Consider the following 20,230-nt stretch of genomic DNA (forward strand, 5'->3'; position numbering starts at 1 on the left):
AGTCCATACACGCACTGCGTTCGTTAAACAGTTCTCCATTTATTGTCCATTAAAACGCAGCGCAACGACATGTTACTCCTTCGCGGTATAGCGGTCAAAACCATTTGCCCTTCCGGGGTCAACACCTAACCACAACAGTAGGCTTCCTACCTATATGCCTAAAAACACCTGTGCAATGCACAGCAACACCCAGTGTACAAACAGGGACATTACACATTGAGTGACAACACATTTGGCTGTAGCAACCCATTTGGCTGCTACAGAGGGTATATTATTCCCTATTTTCCATTAAGGCAGTTTTGAAAATAATTGGTAACAAATCTCTTTTAGCAACTTTGAGTATCGTTGAACCCGTGCTGACATCAGCTGTGTATTCTTCTGACATCAAAGACACAAATAGATAAAAACTGAAACCTGGTTATCCTAGTCTGAGTTTCACTTCTGCACTGTGTGTGTGTGAGGAGGGAATGTGTGTGTGTGTGTGTGTGTGTGAGAGGCGGGAGTGTGTGTTTGTGTGTGAGAGAGGAGGGAGTGTGTGTCATTTCATTTCATTTAGTCATTTAGGAGACGCTTTTATCCAAAGCGACTTACATATGTGCGACTTACAATGTATACACATTTTACATTTACACTGATGGCACACTGCACATCAGGAGCAATTAGGGGTTCAGTGTCAGTGCTCAAGGACGCTTCGACAGGGAATCGAACTAGCAACCTTCTGATTACTAAACGACTTCTCTACCACTGTACCACTGTCACCCCCCACTAGGGGGGGGGGGTGTGGGTGTGTGTGTGTGTGTGTGTGTGTGTGTGTGTGTGTGTGTGTGTGTGTGTGTGTGTGTGTGTGTGTGTGTGTGTGTGTGTGTGTGTGTGTGTGTGTGTGTGTGTGTGTGTGTGTGTGTGTGTGTGTGTGTGTGTGTGTGTGTGTGTGTGTGTGTGTGTGTGTGTGTGTGTGTGTGTGTGTGTGTGTGTGTGTGTGTGTGTGTGTGTGTGTGTGTGTGTGTGTGTGTGTGTGTGTGTGTGTGTGTGTGTGTGTGTGTGTGTGTGTGTGTGTGTGTGTGTGTGTGTGTGTCTGTGTGTGTGTGTGTGTGTGTGTGTGTGAGTGAGGGGGGAGTGTGTGTGTGTGTGTGTGTGTGTGTGTGTGTGTGTGTGTGTGAGAAGAGGGAGTGTGTGTGTGTGTGAGGAGGGAGTGGTGGGTTTGAAGAAGCGCTTCATGTCTCATAGTATGTCTCAAGTTCAGCACACAGAAATAGACAATACAGATTGTTCAGTGAGAAGCAGCAGATGCATTTATTTGCCAACAATGTCTTTAGTACAGAAAATGCTGTAATTTTACAGGAAAATTAAATGAAAAAGAATGTCCTTTTTCAAAGACAAATGAGAGGAAAGTGTATCAAGCAATCAAATTCAACTGAAATGCACACACTACTATACACATTTAGAGAAACAAATGACATTGAACTTTTTCGGGCGAGAAGATCGACAATTGCTAAAACCTTGAAATGTTTTGGTCAGTTTAAAACCTTAACGGTGGTCAGACACTGATCCTGGCTGTTGCCTTATCCAGTGGGAGCTCCCTGACCACCAGCACACACAAGAGAGGGTCCGCAATGAGTCGCAGGCAAACGACTGGATGGATCACCGTCATCGCCACAAGTATGCCATTGGCGTATTTCTCAGAGGAAAACGGCAGTAATGATTGGGCAAAGACAAATGCAAGAAACGGACCATACAGTATAAAAAAACTAACGACAGCGATGGCCAGCACTGTACGATCTTTCTCTTGCACAGTGTCAGAGTCTGGAGGGGAGATTGTGGGTGTAAAAGCCAGTTTACATGTGAAACCCAGTGGTACCAGTGCTACTAACAGCCACGAGAAGGTGACTGCAGCCGACTGGATAAATGGATAAACACAGAGACACAGGAGGAGAAATACACCCTCAAGAAGGCAGACGAGGATGGAAAAAGATCGCCAGAACAGGAGAGATGTGAACGGCAGGTACGTCCTGGCAATGACTCCCTCCAGCGCCACCATCTGGTGAAGGTGCAGACCACAGTACTTCACCCCGAAGAACAGCAGGAAGACAGATCCGCTGCACGTGGCGTCCGGCAACAAAAGGTACACCACCATGGCAGGGCTCAGGAACATCTCCAGGAGGTCAGTCAGGAGGAGTACGGTGATGAAGACCGACACCCTGCCCCCGTTGTGTTGGTGTTGGCGCAGAACGCCCAGCGCCCAAACCACGAGCGGCACACCCACACACATACCGGTTATCAGGAAGATGGAATGTCTTATGTTGTAGCCATAATCCCAGGTCGTTGCAACGCTCTTGACAGGAGTAGCAGAGGAGAAGTTTAGCTTGTGGTCCATGATGCACTGCAGTTCACATATACGAACAAAATGAACTGATTTTAGTGCAGAATAATTATGTTTTTCATCTAGTGATATTCTTGATAAGAGAACAACCTAGTATGTTTCAATGAGACATTGTGTAGTGAGTCTTGTAAATTTCAAAACAGGTTGACCTGGCAAACTAAAAGTCCTTGCTGTATCATGTAAAAAAAGGATTCCACTGCAAGAGCTTAGAAGGGATCTTACCTGTGCAAGGAGAACAGGGCTCACTGGCGTTGTGCAAGGAGACGTGGGTACACTGGCGTTGTGCAAGGAGACGTAAGCACACTGGCATGGGTACACTGGCGTTGTGCTCAAGTTGACTGTAGAGAGTACAATAGTGTGTCTGACTATAACTCACACACATCTGTTTCTATCATTCTGGCTCGGTCTTGACTTCCTCTTATTCCACCTGCCACTCTCAGTCCCATTGCAGACCACAGATAAGAAGGATGATGGTAGGAGACGCAGGTGTAAACTGGCCATGTCTGAAAACAAACTGAGGATAATAGCATTTCACACCATGTTGAACTGTCACAGGCACCTATGGCACTCCATATTCAGTACTATAGAAATATATTACATGCTACATATAATACATGTTGAACCATCTGAGATAGTTCTATAGATACCTTTAGTCTAAAAACACCTAAAATAACATGTGGAATACATGTGTGTGTGTGTGTGTGTGTGTGTGTGTGTGAGAGAGAGAGAGAGTGTGTGTGTGTATGTGAGAGAGGGTACATTTATATATGTGCTTGAGTGTATTTGTTTGTTGCTGTGTGTGGGCTTGAATGCAAGTCTGTGTGTGTATCTGACTGCATGAGGTAAAAGCTTCTCCTCTCTCACTAAGGCTTTTTATGCTGCTCTCTCTGTCCAACCATTTCTCCAGGACCATACATATAGTTCTACAGAATATCACTACACATGACCAGGTATTTTGGCGCTGTAGAATCCAGTTAAATCTGCTACATCCAGCTAAAACTCCAAACTACAGCTGTCATCAGTTTGCCACTTTGGGTTTGACAACTTGACATATATGTAATATTTACTCTCCTTTACCAGTAGGGGGAGCTGTAGGAGTATGAATAAAGTTAATTTGGCACCATCTGAAACTAAGGTCCATAATGATGTATTCCCCAACAGAAAACGATGGCTTTTTGTTTAGAGTTCACTTCTAATGCTTCAGTATTCACAAGTTCTATAGATCCCATTAGTCATCTAAGAACACCCATAATAACACAGTATACTTGTCAAATACATGCAAGAATGCAAGTCTGTGTGTGTATCCGACTGCATGAGGTAAAAGCAGTCTCCTCTCTGACTAATGCTTTTCATGTTTCTCTCGTTAACCTCGTCTCCAGACCAACACAATACATATAATTCAACAGAATGTCACTGACCAGGTAATCTGACGTACTGCTCTTTGGTAGTCTGCCACCTTGTGTTGGACAACATGACACATTGTAACATTTACTCTCCTTCACCATTAGGGAGAGCTGTAATAGTATGAATGAAGTCCACTTCATTTGGGAGGATTGGCACCCTATGGAACTAAGCTGAAAATGAAAAAAAAAACACAACTATGGATTGCGGTTAAGAGATAGTTAATGTTTCCGTATTGGTGATATTTAAATCATAATCAAAGATTCAGAAGTTGTGTTTTTGTGTATGGAAATGTGTCCACACACAGAGATCAACTGAAGAAGATCTGTCCAAGGTAATGAATGGCATCACATTGAATCAGGTAATGAAACTCCAATCTTGTGTGTATTACTACCCGATTACTACCTGAATATTAAAACATCCCATTGAATCAGGTAATGAAACTCCAATCTTGTGTGTATTACTACCCGATTACTACTGAATATTAAAGCATCCCATTTAATCAGGTAATGAAACTCCAATCTTGTGTGTATTACTACCCGATTACTACCTGCATATTAAAGCACCCCATTTAATCAGGTAATGAAACTCCCAATCTTGTGTGTATTACTACCCGATTACTACCTGCATATTAAAGCACCCCATTTAATCAGGTAATGAAACTCCAATCTTGTGTGTATTACTACCCGATTACTACCTGAATATTAAAGCAGCAGTAAGGAGTTTTGGTATGAAACTAGCAGGCTTGATGATATCAAATGTAGTTTTTCTTTAAAAAAAAAAAAAACTCGAAAAGTGGTTAATTCCTGCATACTATTGCTTTACATTATTCATATAAGGGGAATAAATGACTGACCTTTGCTGAAGTAACCAACATAGCAAGATCTTGGGCTGCTTAATTAAGGCAAAAATCATTATTACAATTAGTTTGGTCATATATCGAAATCACGATTATTTAACACGATTACTTATTCAGTGTTTCCCCTAAGATTTTTTTCAGCAGTGGTCAAGATCAACATTAACAACTCAATGTGTAATATCTGCACACGTTCATGTCACTCACCTGCACTGCGCTGTAGCTAGTCACGCCGACTTTTGCCCTGTCTATGTAAGAATATGTCCAGCCATGTTGGCATTGATCTGTTTGCACTAGAAACACTGAGAGGATCTCACTTCTACTTGTCAGGTGGCAAAAGGGGGCACAGTGCTGAAACACTGACTGATCTTACGCAGAAACACACGGATGGAATCAGAGAGCTTCGTCACTTCACCAGCAACCCAGTGGATGCAAGCTGATATTTGATTATCTGCTGGGCTACCTGCAGGAGTTACTGTTACAACCTTGACCCGTAGGGAAGCAACATTATGAGACATTATAACACAAAAGACCAAAACTTAATTTAAAGGGGGAAACCGGGTACATGGAGTGCAATCTACATGTCCCGCTGTGAGTCATGCAGCTGCTGTCACGTCTGTGCTGAACCGAGCTCCGGCCACGCCCCCTTTCTTCACTTTTGGACTCATACACCTCCACTACAGCTCAATCACACAGTCACGTTCACATTCCCAGCTGCACTTCATCTACAATCACAACGTCAGACTTCCTGTACTGCCTCTTCTTCAGCTCTTTGACACATCGGTCTGGACTGAATCCACACAGGATTAAATCAAGTAGGATCTGCTTTTATTAATTATTCAGAGTGGAGATTTCTGTTTTCAAAAGCAACTTTTAGTGATTTTCATGTGTTCATTTCAAAATGTTAAAAGAAGGTCAAGGTCATATACCAAGAAAATGACAACAGGACAAGAACAGCTTTGACTGTAAGTGGACAGTGTAGTGCAGTGCAGTGGTGCAGAAGCAGTCTAAAGAGGATCCTTTTCAGTCGATGGTAATAAGATGCAGTTCAAGGTCCAAGAGAGTCACGCACTGTAGCTGCATGCTTTAAGATTTTACAACTTATTATCAGATGGACATCTTAGCAAGTGGCATAACAGTGGTTAACAGTGGACTCACATTTTGCATACTGCACACTCTGTGTGTTTGTGCGCGAGTTTGTGCCTGTGAGTGTGTGTGCCTGTGAGTGTGTGTGCCTGTGAGTGTGTTTGTCTGTGAGTGTGTGTGTCTATGTATGTGTGTGCCTGTGAGTGTGTGTGTCTGTGAGTGTGTGTGCCTGTGAGTGTGTGTGCCTGTGAGTGTGTTTGTCTGTGAGTGTGTGTGTCTGTGTGTGTGTGTGCCTGTGTGTGTGTGTGTGTGTGTGTGTGCTCCAGTGTACATGGACATTTTCAGTATGCAAAATATGAGTTCAGTGTGTGTGAATACATGAGTCCTGTGCACCTTCAGACACTAAAGCAGAGTTTAATTTGCATTCACAGCCACTGAACAGATTAAATGTACAATATGCTATGCTTATTTATCTAGTCAGTTTAATATGCATTCACAGCCAGTAGTTACTGAAGAAATTACATATACAGTATACTGTAGGTATTCATCTAGTCAGGAAGTGACATGGCATTAGCCATTCATCGCTTACTTCTTTTCCAAAGCCATTTACTTTAATTGGTACTCTATGCATACACTCACAAGAGAAGTGAAATAGTTGAGGCTGTATAATAAGCAGGAGAGAGTGGGGTAAGTTGTCACACTTTGATTTCTCTGAAACTAAGGGCACAATCTGAAAACTGGAGTAGATACATAGTGTGACACCACCAGCGGAGTCATTATCTTGTTAACTTTTAGTCAAGGTCACCTGAAACTGAGCTTAGCACAAAGCTTCCAAAGTAAAGCTATGGCACACCACATTTCATGTGAGAACTTTTTTGAATTTGGCTATTTGCATGTTTTACTTTCTATGATTAGAGGTGTTAGTAGTGTGTGATTTGATGTTTTTACTACAGTCTTAGTTTGAGTTAACGTTGGAATGTATCCCTAATTAGTTAATTGGTGAGACTGGGGCAAGGTGTTACATGTGTTGTGTTCTATTCAAAGCCCTGGCAGGTATTCTCTCGTAGATCAGATAAGAAACTTGGGTGCTGTGATGGTGAATTTACGAGTTTCCCTGAAGCAGAATCACATCACAGCAAAAGGTATAATAACTTGTAGTTTATTGCCAGCTCTGCAAACGCTGGATCAAATTCATACCGATTGTTGGGTAATGAACAGTGAACAATGAAACAACACACATACATCTTGTAATGAAGGAGATCTGCTTTAATACCAGAGTGTGCCCTCTATGACTTGAGTGAAGTCAAGGGCTGTTCTCTGAGGAGCCAATTGACACAGGTTGTCCGGTAAGAACAGAGGGATGGCAGATTCCCAATAAAAGATGTATTGATGCACACACACACACACACACACACACACAGCCTCATGCCATATGCTTATCACGTTTGAAAGCCATGATTCCCGTGATGATTGTAAACCGTGATAGACGTGAATAGCCTTGTTACTGTGAACCTTGTTAACCGTGAATAGTCTTGTTACTGTGAACCTTGTTAACCTTGGTTTCTATAGTGATATAAAGACAAAGACATACAGATATGAATAATTATGTACAGTAGCACAAAGCAAGGATGAGAATAAACACCAAGTGGAATGAATACTGGATGTACTGATGGACAACAATTAATAGATTATGAGTTTGTGAGAAGATGAAATCCCCCCTTCTTATCGTTTGCACCAGGGCGGGAGATGGGCATTGGACACACACACACACACACACACACACACACGCATGCGCCTAGTTAGGCATTTCACTAGCCACCTTTCTTGTTCACTGTGGCATATATATTTATCCCTGCACTTCTTGCACTCTCCACTTCTTCTTTGCACTATTGTTGTGTAACAATTCACAGCTTCTGTATATAGCCATTCCGCCTTGTATATACTTTCTTAAACTTCTTAGACCTTGCACTGTTTGTTTTGTATTGTGTTGTAATGTATATTTTGTGTAAGCACACTGAGAGCCACTTTACCAAGTCAAATTCCTTGTTTGTGAAAACTTACTTGGCCAATAAAACCTGATTCTGATTATTGCCTGCTGAACTAAGTGATGGCATGAGTGGTGTTTGAGCTGAAGTGTTTTATGTATGTATGTTCATAATGCTGTGAGGTTAAGTCAGAATTGGGTGTTCTGTGTTTAGATGTGTGAATGCAGTTTACCTAGTTTTGTGAGCACTGTTGGACTTTTTGATTTATGTTTTGTTTTGTGCACGTTTGAGGTCAATGAAGAGAATCCCCTTGTAAAAAAAATAAGAATATATTTTTATAAGGACACAACCTTCTCATGCAACGTTTTCCCAACTTGACCATCGACTCCAGTCAGCACACTTCCCAAAACGTGGGGTGGCCGCCTCAGTCCCTCACAATACCAAATGACTAGCCTGCATCCCGAATGATTATTCCACATAATGAGATCGTTAGGAATGTGGCTCTGTCCCTTTAAGACTGTGCTGCGGTGTAACAGTTATCTTGAACATTCCGTTAGCATTGTTGACTACATTACTCATCTCCCCAGAGATTACTGACAATGGGAATTATTAATAAAGTAAACAATCCGCTCACACTCAGTGTGACCCGTATGTGTGATCTCATAACAGTCACAACAACACACTGTGGAGTTGCCTTCCTTCAAATTATTTTGTACTGAAATACAGTATCATATAACAATAAAATCAGTACAAAATTGGCTCAACATTTTCTCCATTAAGGTGTATCATTTGCAGTCATTGTGAGAAAAAGAAACTGGAATGTATGACAACGTGCCCTGCTGTCCCCTACACAAGATATTTTCTCTCGTGTTTTATTGTAGCAGCCGCAGACATGAGTGAAGAGACCTGTAGTGCAGAAAGACTGAACAGTGTTCTAGAGGAATACAAACAGAGCCTCAATGATGTCTCACAGCTCATCAGGACCTCCCAACACAACACAAGGTCATACATCTTCACCTGTAACTTCTGCATTTCAGCAAGAAGTTGATAATGTAAAAACATTTTTATGTAAAACGTTTTTATAATTTGGAGACTGCTGTCTGCGTTAAAGGGTCAGATCTGATACAGTGCTAAATCCTCTGAAAACTGTTCTTAAAGAAGTGCAATGATACATAATCTCCAGTTTCTACAAAGTAGAATGATGTGACATAATCCTTACTGTCAGACTAACAGCGAGCTGCATAGTCACCACTGTGTAGAACAGTCACACTGTCAATTTCAGGTGGAATACAGTCAAATCAGCATGCTGTTATTTGCTATATTTCTACATTGCCAATTTTATAATTAAATCTCTCATAACAAAAGTCATAATAAATAATAAAAAAGTAAATTTTTCTGCTCAGTGATCAGGAAACAGGAGAGGTGTTTGTGCGTCTCTCGAGAACGGCAGATGATATACAACATCTGCTAGAGGATGGTGTTGATATCACAAATCTTCTCACACCCTTGGAATCAGGGTTACGTCTCATCAGGGATATACTATCAAAGAATAGAGCTGATCCGGTGCAATCTTTAGGTAATAATCTTCAGCATACATTTATTCATGTTTATTGTGTCTTATCATAGGTCCATGTTTTTGTATTGGCATATAACAGCTTTTCATATGAGTAAATATTTAAATTGTTGTGCCAACGAGACACTTTATGAAATGATGTTACAAAATATACAACAATTCGTGGTCTGATGAGAACTGGCTGACATGCTTTGTCACACAGATTTCAGTGAATCTATTGTGTACCACGTGAAGCTTTCATCCAGAGAGAGGAGAGGACTGAAGAGGCGTGAGTCGATTCAATAAGTCAATCTCTATGAATGAATTCAGCCAAATAGTCTGAAAACACATTGTGGTCACACATTATTGTATGGTGTTTGGTATATTGTAGTTTATGTAAATGCAGACTTAAATACATTAACCCTACCCATGAATCAATTCATTAATGATTCATTGGATTTGACCAGTATTGCTGCTTAGCAAAACCGCCTTAATGAGGCGAGTCAATCTCTATGAATGAATTCAGCCAAATAGTCTGAAAACACATTGTGGTCACACATTATTGTATGGCCTTGGGTGTATTGTAGTTTATGTAAATGCAAACTGTTAAATACATTAACCCCTACCAATGAATTAATTGATTAATGATTCACTGGATTTGACCAGTATTGCTGCTTAGCAAAACCGCTTTTTAATTCAAAATAAGGTGGAACCAAGTTTGTGTTGAGTGATTTTCCACTATGAGGCTAAAGTAACAGCAATATTTACTTTAGTTACATTTAGTTGCCTGTGTTCTTCCCCTAGTTACATCTGACCTGGATGAGTTGTTGTCAGGCACACGTGAGTCCAAACATCACATATTGATAATATTTACATGTATACTGTTAACTGTAATGACACAAACATTTGCCTTTGAGACTAATAGCTGATGTTGACATCTATATATGGTGATTGTATTCTATTCTGGCTTAATGGTTTTTCTTTAGGAAAAAAGAAAGAGCTGCGACTTTCTACATCATTGACAAATCTTGATCTCCATGACAGTGAGTGGATCTGATCAAATACATTGACATTATCTACCTCAGGACTATTTTATTGATCACAGTTTCCCTTCTTAATCTGATTCCAGGCCCCATCGCTTGTATTACAACCCCTGCAGATGTGGGAGTAAGTTTGAAAATTCTATCTTTAAAATGAATTGAATTGGACCAATTTCAACTGAATTTAAAGGAAAAACAATACACCAGAACTGAATGTTCAAATTAAGATTCTGTTCTCATGATTGATCATAATCAGAAGTCCAGTTTATAGCTATTTGTAAGTCATAAATGTGTGGTTTAATGGTATTCAGGTCTCCCCATCTTGTGAATGTCTTGAGCCACAATTACGGGAAGAAGAAAATGGAGATTTGAAATACACGTAAGAAGACCTCATATATTCTTTATTTACAAGTGCTGTATCTCAGGACCAGTACCTCAATTAGCTAAGTTAAAGATCTGACATTTAGGCCATCAGAGGTCTCTAAAGTTATATTTAAGGGCCAGATGCACATTATGATGCAACGCATCAGTGTTCACGCAGTGCTCCACTGCTTGTCAAGGCACTGTATCTCCATAGTGTTTGCGCAACTCATTGGGTAGAAGGCCTTTATTTTTTAAGTAATATATAGCATCACGTCACGCACAATTTGTAGACACCTTGAAGAATATGTCAGTTCAAGATATTTGGAAAAAACGGCAAATGTTACCTGGATTTAGGAAGAAAATTTAAACGCCTCACAAAGCAAATAGCTATTTTCACAGTTTATGGAGCCATAAAACTGAAGCTAACAATAGCAAGTTTACAACAAGTAGCTTAGCCCATCAGAAAGTTGATTTTGATAATCTTGTTACTCCTTGCCGTTATATTAACGTTTTGTCACTTTATCCAGCGTCAATCGGTTGATCACCTTAGCTGACAGCTGAGTTTTACATCCTGTGCCATACAAATACATGTACTTTAGGCATATTGTAACTGGAGTTTGCTGGAGGCACTCTACCGATGAACAGTTTGGAGTCTTAAATGAATGTGATAACTCTTTATTGCGGTTTTTACTCAGTAACGGATGTGATTTCGTTACTTTACACCTCTGCATATGAATGAAACGCTGATGCCACACCATCCAGATGATGGTTATGCACAACACAGTATTTATGTTGGTAGGAGTTGAGTTTTTTGTTCTGGACATATATAGCTTTGGTCCATTTGGACAGTAAATGGTTGTTGGAATGCTTGGGTTTATGGGTGTATGTCACATTATTTTTCTAATGTTTAGGGTGGTTTCTCAAGATGTGTGCATAGTAGAAAGGCTTATGAGCATGATAACTGTGTAGGTGATGTTTAGAAAATTTAGTTCGACATGGTTTACTTTGTATTTGCAAATTGTTACAGAAATAATTGTGAAAAGGCCACTTTTAAAAGGCATTTTTAAACAGACAAAAACTAAAAAGTCAGGTTCTCCAGACCCAATGAAATATATCAGTCTCATAAAATATATCAATCTATCAAATTGGAACTGTGATTAATAATTCAATTAATAACTACAACCAAAGTTACCTTATCAATAGCAAGGTTGAAGGTCTAAGGAGTTCTGAATAGAAAAGGTTGGCAGCATTCATTCTGCTGTAAAATTAAATAGACCAGCCTATATAATCAAAGCATTTATTTAAACAATGTTCAGAAGTAATACACACAATATGTAATCTAACTAAATGTAACTAACTAAAGAAATAAAGGGGAGAATGTGTGTCTGTGTGAGAGAGAGGGAATGTGTGCAAACTTGTGTGCTCAAGTGTGCGCTGTCGGTGCGTGCCAAAAAGAGTGTGTGTGTGTGTGTGTTTGTTCCTTTGTTCAGTCGGAGTAGTTTCACGTGCATGTGTGTGCACGTCCGTGAACATGTTAAACGCAAAGTTTAAGTGTTCCCTTCGCATGTGTGGCAATGTTAAGGCCAATGTATGTGTAAGACCAATGTATGTGTAATCCGTGTGATCACGTTGCCAGCGGTTAGAAGAGGGAAATTGTTAGAAATGCATGCAAGACCCTATGTCTCTGGGAAGCAATACTAACGTTATCTCTTGTATTGTGTGGCAAAGACAACTACCAAATAACTGAAAGGTTTGGTGAACACAAATCAAATACATGTGCAAATGGCTCGGTCGCTCCATTCGTTCCTTTTGTAGGTCGCCTTCAGGATTTCATGAGGGTGCCCTCTCCAGAGTGTGGGAGAACTAAGAGAGATGTACGCAACAGGTTGTCTTTAGTGGTTCAGTTCAGGGGGCGTAGTGAAGGGGACATTAGGCTACAGTTGCAGATTGGGGGAGAGGCTGACTGTTTACCTAGGTTCCGGATTAAACAATATCCAAGTCCCTGATTATAAACAAACACAATGGACGAATTCCAGGTGTACCAACAGTGTATATGGCACTGTGTGTGTGTGTGTGTGTTGGAAATCCTTTGACCAATGGAACAGAGTGTGTGTGTCCGTTTGATGCTGAGTAAGGGGGATGCGACGTGTGAAAGAAGGTGTGTGTGAAGAGGGGGAGAGTACGACGTGATTGGTGAACAACGGTATTCTATTATCATATAGCGCCGAAATAATACAATTGTCTCAAGGCACTTTGCAGAGTCCAGGGTCCACCCTTGGAGCAAGAGCACAGTGGTGACCAAGGCAAGAAAAGCTCTCTATCAATCAGGAAGAAACCTTAAGCAGAACCACGGCACATAAGGGGGGGCCCATCTGCTTGAGGTCAGCTGGGAGGAGATAGAAAAAGCAGGGGGGGTTGTAACAGAAGGGGAGAGGAAACAATCAGGAACATGCTGTACCCGGGATCCGAAAAGGCACTCCTTCATGGTACAACATGCACTGTCTATAGCCCAGTTTTAATGATTTGGGAATTTCATGTTATGTTTAGGTATGTTGGCTGACTTGGTGCATGGCGAATTTTAGTCACAGTATATAAGCATTTGAGGGTGGCAGGATACAATAGCAGTGCACAACTGGCTGGCGAGAGCTGCAACACACGCCGTATGCTGTACCCAGGGTCCGTAAAGGCACTCCTTCAAGGTACAATATGCACTTTCTGTAGACTCAACAACATGGCCAGCGAGAAGAATTGAAGAATCTTGCGACAGGTGACAGGATTTTGATGCATTATTCATGACTATGGGATGCACTAAAGAGGAATGTCTTTAGTCTTGATTTGAATATGGGAAGGGTGTCTGCATCTCGGAAGGAAGCAGGAAGATTATTCCATAGGAGGGGGGCTTGACAGCTGAAGGCTGTGCTTTTTTATATTCATTATTAATTAGATGAATTAAAAGGAGACATGCAATCTGGGAGCAAAGTGATCTTGGTGGTTAATAGGTGAGAGATATTCATATTTCTTAGTTCTAGTGAGTGTGAGTAGCAGCGTTCTGTATAAGCTGGAGGCTCTTTATTGAGTTGTTGCTACATCCAGACAGGAGAGGAGAGTAATCTAGTTGTGACGTTATCTGTGTGTGTGTGCATGTTGTGAAGCTTTGTCTATGGGCTACACCATTAAATACAATTTGGGGGCATTATCATAGATGGACTATGATGTGTTTGTGTGTTTGTGAACATTGGTGCTAAAAAATGTGAACCTCCTAGATATTTCTAAATATATGCATGAATATATGTGTGTGTGTTAAAGGGAGGATCACCACAAAGATGACCCACAGAGGAGCTGTGAATCCTGTGTTGAAGTTCCAGACACCAGCCACTGGGTCCTGGTGGAGCCTGAAGTCACTAAAGAGAAGAGTGTCTCAATCTACAGCCTGAGCTCTCCTCCAGGGAGCTATGAGTGCTCAGAGTCTGGCCTGCGCTGGTTGTGTACTGGTCCAATCACCCTACAGTACCGCTTCACAGACTGGCATGTCTTTGCTGGAGAGCTGGCCCACATGCAGTTCAGACCAGCTAGTTCTCTGATGGACATCAAGCTCATGTCAGGAGAGCTGGAGGAGATCCATCTGCCACATTTTCTTTGTTTGGGGGGTTGTGAAGCATCTGTGCGTGATGCTGTGAGAGTCCTGCATGGGAAGGACAGTGGAGTGTGTGTGGAGGTGTGTGAGCTGACCCGATGCCATGCCAGGCTTCTCCACCCCTCCTTTTCACTGTTAGGGCTGGTGTATGACTGTCTGTTTCCGCCCAAAGTCCACTTTGAGGTGCTGCTCTTCTGCAACCGCTCAACTTCCCTGACTCTCCACGCCTACATAGTGCCCAATGACCCGGCTCATATTAAGGCCATCCACGAGAAGGAGACTAAGCGGTTTTGGATAGACAAGCCCAGCACTGTGGGCTCAATCATGCTGAAGGCCAGCGTCTCTGTGAGGACGTCATGCCAGTCGGTGATCACCCCTAAGAATATGAAACTGTTGCCGCTCTGCACTGGCAACTACTGTGAGGTCTTCATAAAGGAGCCAGAGGAGAGTTTTCATATGGAGGTCATCAGCTCTCAGCATGAAGAGCCCATCTGGAGAGCCCAGATCCGCAGCGAGGAGGACTGGCAACCCAGCAGCAGTCAAGGACAGGTCAGCCAGAGGGCATCTGATTCCATAACTAACACAGGTACTTGCACATACACAGCTGCTCAGACACACACACACACACACACACACACACAGGTACTCTCACAAACCCCCCCCCCCCCCACACACACACACACACACACATAGGTACTCTCTGTGTTCCATACAAGCAGCAGAGCTACTTCCTACATGGGACACACACACCGGTTACAGGACTTGTCATTGGTGGCATCTGATGGTAGCAAGCTAGCTAATTCACTAAGGCAAGACTAGGGATATAAGATGTTTTTTTCAAAATATAGAAGGATGAAGACAACAACACACAGACGAGGCTAGAGTAAATTTTACCCAAGTCAAAAATAATAGCACAAAATCAGCCTACAGCACACCATCTTCTCTCTTGTAATCAGAGCGAGTCTTGGAGTTCCGGCCAAGCCTCATCAATCGAACCTCCAGAGCTGTTCTGAAGGGCATGCTGGATGGTCTCCAGGCCAAGCAGCCCCCTGTGTTGACACCTGGGGAGGCAGAGGAGGTCCTGCAGGCGAATCAGGGGCTGCAAGACCAGGTGAGATGCCTCCTCGACATGGTGCACAGGAAGGGAGAATCAGCCTGTGGCATCATGCTGGCCCTGCTGGAAGAACTGGACTACTACCTTTGCACAGACCTGTACCTCTCTGTTCCAGCTCATTAGCGCTTGATCAGTATATTTACAGCAAAATGTTTGATCGCTGTATAAATCAGTTTTCCGCAAATCAGTGATTTGGTGTTTTTAAACAAATGTGTTTTTCTGCAATATCTTTGACATTGAAAAGTAAGATTACAAATGTATAGTTTTATGTGAGGTACGCAGGGCGACCGTCACGGCAGTAATATACTGCCTCCATTGACAAACATGTAAACCGGTGCAAATATTTTCCTTTATGTGTTGCATGTCTGTTATCTGGTTCATATATCGTTTTTATGTTGGGTAACCCGATACTTTATCATTCAAACGTCCGTGATTCCTGTTGCGTGCGCTTTCCACAACCATTCCACCTCTACAGTTTAAATAAGTTTGTACCCACCGTTTAAATAACTACACCATACCATGTAATTTGTTAAATGTTCCGTTTATTTAGTTTAGAAGGTCACCTCAATTTCATATTGCATATCGTTGGTCCTATCGTTGTTCAGTGTTGCGTCTTCTGTTTGTTTGTTTGAAGAATGTCCCGCGCCTAAGAGTTGATTTAAAAATCGGTTTAACTTCCGGGTTTGCCGGGAGTAAAGTTATCGGTAATTGTTGTTAATAATATGTTTGGCTGATATTTTATGTGACGGCTATGCTGTCACCAAGCCATTGTAAGCATTGTGTAATGGTACATGGTATGTTTTCCTAGCTATTTGGGGACATTGATTATGGCTGCTTTGAGCCAACTGTGTTTTGCCTATAACACCCCTGATTTTAATATATTGGAATGGTCCAGTTGAAGGTGCGTGTCAAGGCTTATTTAGACGTGCTTTTTCTCTGTGTCGGGGGAGTTGCCATTGAGAAGAGACGTACGTCTTTGGAACTCTCTGTGGTCCCATTTGCTATTACTTATGTGAGCACTTGGTATAGACTATCATGTCCATTTATTTTTGTATTGACCAGTGTTTTCTGTGGTATAAGTATTGTATTATTTTACCGCCTTACGGACCTTTTTGGGGGGAATAAAGAATCCCATCTTTATCAACGACTACATCTCCTGAGTCCTCTTATGAGTTTCCATCTAGCTCTAACCGCAAAGCTATCCCTACCTTTAACATTTTAATACAAAGAAATTATTTTTTACATTGGTAAATTGCTTTGGTAAATGACCATATGAGAAGGTGAAATCCCTCCCCCTTCTCACCGTGGCCCAAAAGGGAGAAAAGGGTAAATGTCTGTTTTTGGGTAGTTGTCGCATCTCCCTGTGAAAATAAATAGCCTAGATATTTTTGATAAGAAAGCCACCGTCTCCTGCTGTTTCCCATCTGCAACCCCATTCCAACCAAGCATACATCCCTAGATCGTGGGGTGACCGACTCGGACTCTCACATACGATTCGAACTTACTAATCTTGTTATGTACTATGTTATAAGTATCAGCAAATAATTAAAATCTCCAGTAATTTGGACAGAGTGGTGGTAAAGTGTTGATGAAGAATCACATATGAGTTTTATATTCACAAAATAATGTTGCCAGCTCAACAGTACTCCTTATCTGTGCTTCCCATAGTGTGGTCACCACAGTACTGCCACCTTGTGTTTCCACATGCTTACACTGGTGTGACACTTGTCCAGTCTGTGTTATCTCAGAGCGGAGATTATTTACTGTGTCGTGTTACAAACTAAAGGCGCTGGGGCCCGTTCGTCGTAAGGGCTGAAGCTAAGTTAATCAATTGTCCTTTTAGCCCGTTAACATTAGCGAGCTGATTGAGAACAGGAAATATCGGCTTGTCAACGGCTGATCCAAATCATGTGGTTAATTTCAACCAGGCTAAACCAGGCAGGAAAGGTCGATCACCAAAACAATGATTTTCTAACGGTATAATGGTTCTAAACGCAATTTTTTTCTCCGCTGGCGAGCAGGAGATGAACATGAACGCTTATGAAGAATACAAGAGCATAATCATGGCAAAAATCAAAACCGCCAACGCCGTAAGAGCAAGACAAGAAAAGGTGTGTGAGGATATTTATTGGTTGATATATATGTATGAATACGTGACGGCAAGTGTGATCTGGTACAGAGGATAATGCTGCCAGTTAGTAACTGCAAGATTGCTAGTTTGATTCCCTTCACCTCCTACCTCGGTGTAGTTTTACATTTCCTTGTAAGTCGCTTTGAATAAAAGCGTCTGTTAAATGACTTAATGTAAATATATGTAACCTTGTAGAAAATACATGGTTAAGTTTCCTTTGGGTTTTTCTGTCTGTTTACCAGACAGACAATGTATTTGTTTTTTGCTTATTTTCTGATAAGGTAAAATGTTCATTTAACAAAGGATCGTAATTTATACTATTCTTATGTTTAAATAGCTGTAGCCTACTGTTTGCGTGAAAAGGCCAATTTACGTTTTAAAGGCCACAACGCCCACAAGCAACAACATCAGGTCTGAAACAGGAACAATTCATGTTTGGGGTTTTTCAAATAGATATATGCCGGCTTAGTTTATCACTTTATGGGCCCATAATTTAAATGTTTGATGTAATCTGAGCTTGTGTATGATTTGTATGAGGTTATAGGTAACCAGTTCAGTTTGGTTAAACAAGCAGGATAACTGCTATCATTTGATAAGGTATCTGATTTAAATTCATGACAGTGCATTCTACTTTTATTTTTATATTCAGTGTTATCTATTTTATTTTATTTTATTGTATACCAGTTGAATTCATTTTCAATACAAGTACCTAAACTATACCTTAAGGGTGGAGATTCATGTTTCTATGCATTATTTTGTACTAAGTGGTTTATTACAGTGAAGTTAGTCTAGGTTGCAAGAAGGTGAATTGCAGTCAGTAAAGGTATAATATTCACAGCATAATTTACGTTATTGAATTCATATAAGATAGTAAGAACTCAGGGCGTCACTGACAGTACCACATATATGGGCTGGGGGCGCTACATATATTAATAACAAATGCAATAAATTGAAGCAGTGAAAAGAAATTGTGTATATTTCTCTCTTCTTATCATGAGTCCACCGTATCATTTTCTACAATAAGTATATGCTATGGTGTACTAATAACACTGTCATATAATTATGAGTGCTTTGTTCTCCGCATCGCCGACACTACAAAAATGCGCTCATACAAGAACTCATCATGATGGAATAATGGATCTTGGCGATCGCAAAGTACTCTCTCCCTACGCTAATCTAACTATCTAATATGGCTCCTTGGTCAATGGGATCCCTCCTTTTTCCGGGGGTGTGGCAAGCTTATCCAGCTACACTTAAGCTAGCCTGCGCTGGAGCAGGTTAGTGCTAATTGATATGTTACTATCGTGATTTATTGAAAGGTGCTTCCACGAACCAAAAGGAGGGGTGTTTTTTTTATCTTAGCCTGAAAATTTGCTTGATAAAACGCTTATCGAGCTACGACGAAAAGGCCCTGGTCTGCTTGTGTAGGTACAATTTGTACCATTCTTACACGAGCACCAAAACTTGTAGGTACCTTACTTTGTGAGTAGGCGCCAGATAAATGTGGGTGCAATTGTGTGTTAATAGTGATACCGTCTTCACGAGGGCCACCAAGACACATTAGTACTATCCTGACAACAGCACCAACATGTTGGCAATCTCACCAGATTGGACAGGCATCAACCATTTAACACAAAGGCAGATACATTAAGTTGAACACCTAGTGTCACACAAAGTGTAGTGTCCTCCACAGTGGTCAAAATAATAATCAACCACAAATCAGTCTCAATGTATATCAGTCTCATAAAATATAACTATCAATTTAATAATTAACTTCATAACTACAACCAAAGTTACCTTAATAATAGCAAGGTTGAAGGTCTTTGGAGTTCTGAATAGAAGAGGTTGGCAGCATTCATTTTTGTGTAACATTAAATACATCAGTGTATATAATTAAAGCGTTTATTAACACAATGATCAGACTTATAAAACACACAATATATAATCTAATTAAATGTAAATAACTGTTGAATTAAAGGGGAGTGTGTGCTTTGGTGTGTGCTGTCGGGTGCGCACCAGAAAGAATGTGTGTGTGTGTTCCTTTATTCGATCACCGTAGTTCCATGTGCATGTGTGTGCACTTTCGCAAACATACATGTTATATGAACAGAGATCGAGCCTATGTACAGCGCCATGTTTGAGTGTTCCCTTCGCGTAAATGGTTATTAAGGCATGCAAGATCTTTTGTCTCGAAAAATAACCCTAGGATGGTGTGGCGAAGCCAACTACCAAATGACAATATATCAACAGTTATGTTCGGTGAACAAAACAAATAAAATACATGTACAAATGGCAACCATATAACAGTTGTATGTTTATCCAGGTAGTGAGTATGATAGAATAGCTAAATGCCCAGTTATGACGGAGTTTCTAGTCCTTAGGGAAAAGGGGTTGTGCTGGCGGATTCGATGTCGATGAGGCACAGAGAAGGGATGATAAAGATGTCCGTAGATAAAGAAAGTTGTCTTAGCTGTGATGTTGCGGTGTATCTCGGAGGACTTGGTTGCTCCGTCCCTTCCGTTTGGTCCATTCACAGTTTTGTACTAGTTGTAGTTAGCTAGCAGTCCTTATGTTAGCTGCTCGCGCTAAACTTGCTTAGTCTCCATTAGCAGTCTTTACCTGGCTAACGAGAAATGTGAGAGCGAGGCTCTGCTCTCTCTGAGCGGCAAAGAGACGAGGATGTCTGTTCCC

The 20,230-nt window shown here is 41.2% G+C and overlaps 1 protein-coding gene across 1 annotated transcript; it reads right to left on the reverse strand.

Annotated features, from left to right (window-relative positions):
- Window positions 1–1,424: 1,424 nt before the first annotated feature.
- LOC116224664 lies at window positions 1,425–2,650 on the reverse strand. The gene is made up of 2 exons (XM_031585132.2): window positions 2,600–2,650; window positions 1,425–2,377 (listed from the first exon to the last, which is right to left on the reverse strand). The coding sequence occupies exon 2, from the start codon at window positions 2,369–2,371 to the stop codon at window positions 1,535–1,537; it is 837 nt and encodes a 278-aa protein (XP_031440992.1). The 5' UTR covers window positions 2,372–2,377; window positions 2,600–2,650; the 3' UTR covers window positions 1,425–1,534.
- Window positions 2,651–20,230: the final 17,580 nt, after the last annotated feature.

Source organism: Clupea harengus, chromosome 18 (assembly GCF_900700415.2).
Source record: "Clupea harengus chromosome 18, Ch_v2.0.2, whole genome shotgun sequence".
Classification (NCBI taxonomy): domain Eukaryota; kingdom Metazoa; phylum Chordata; class Actinopteri; order Clupeiformes; family Clupeidae; genus Clupea; species Clupea harengus.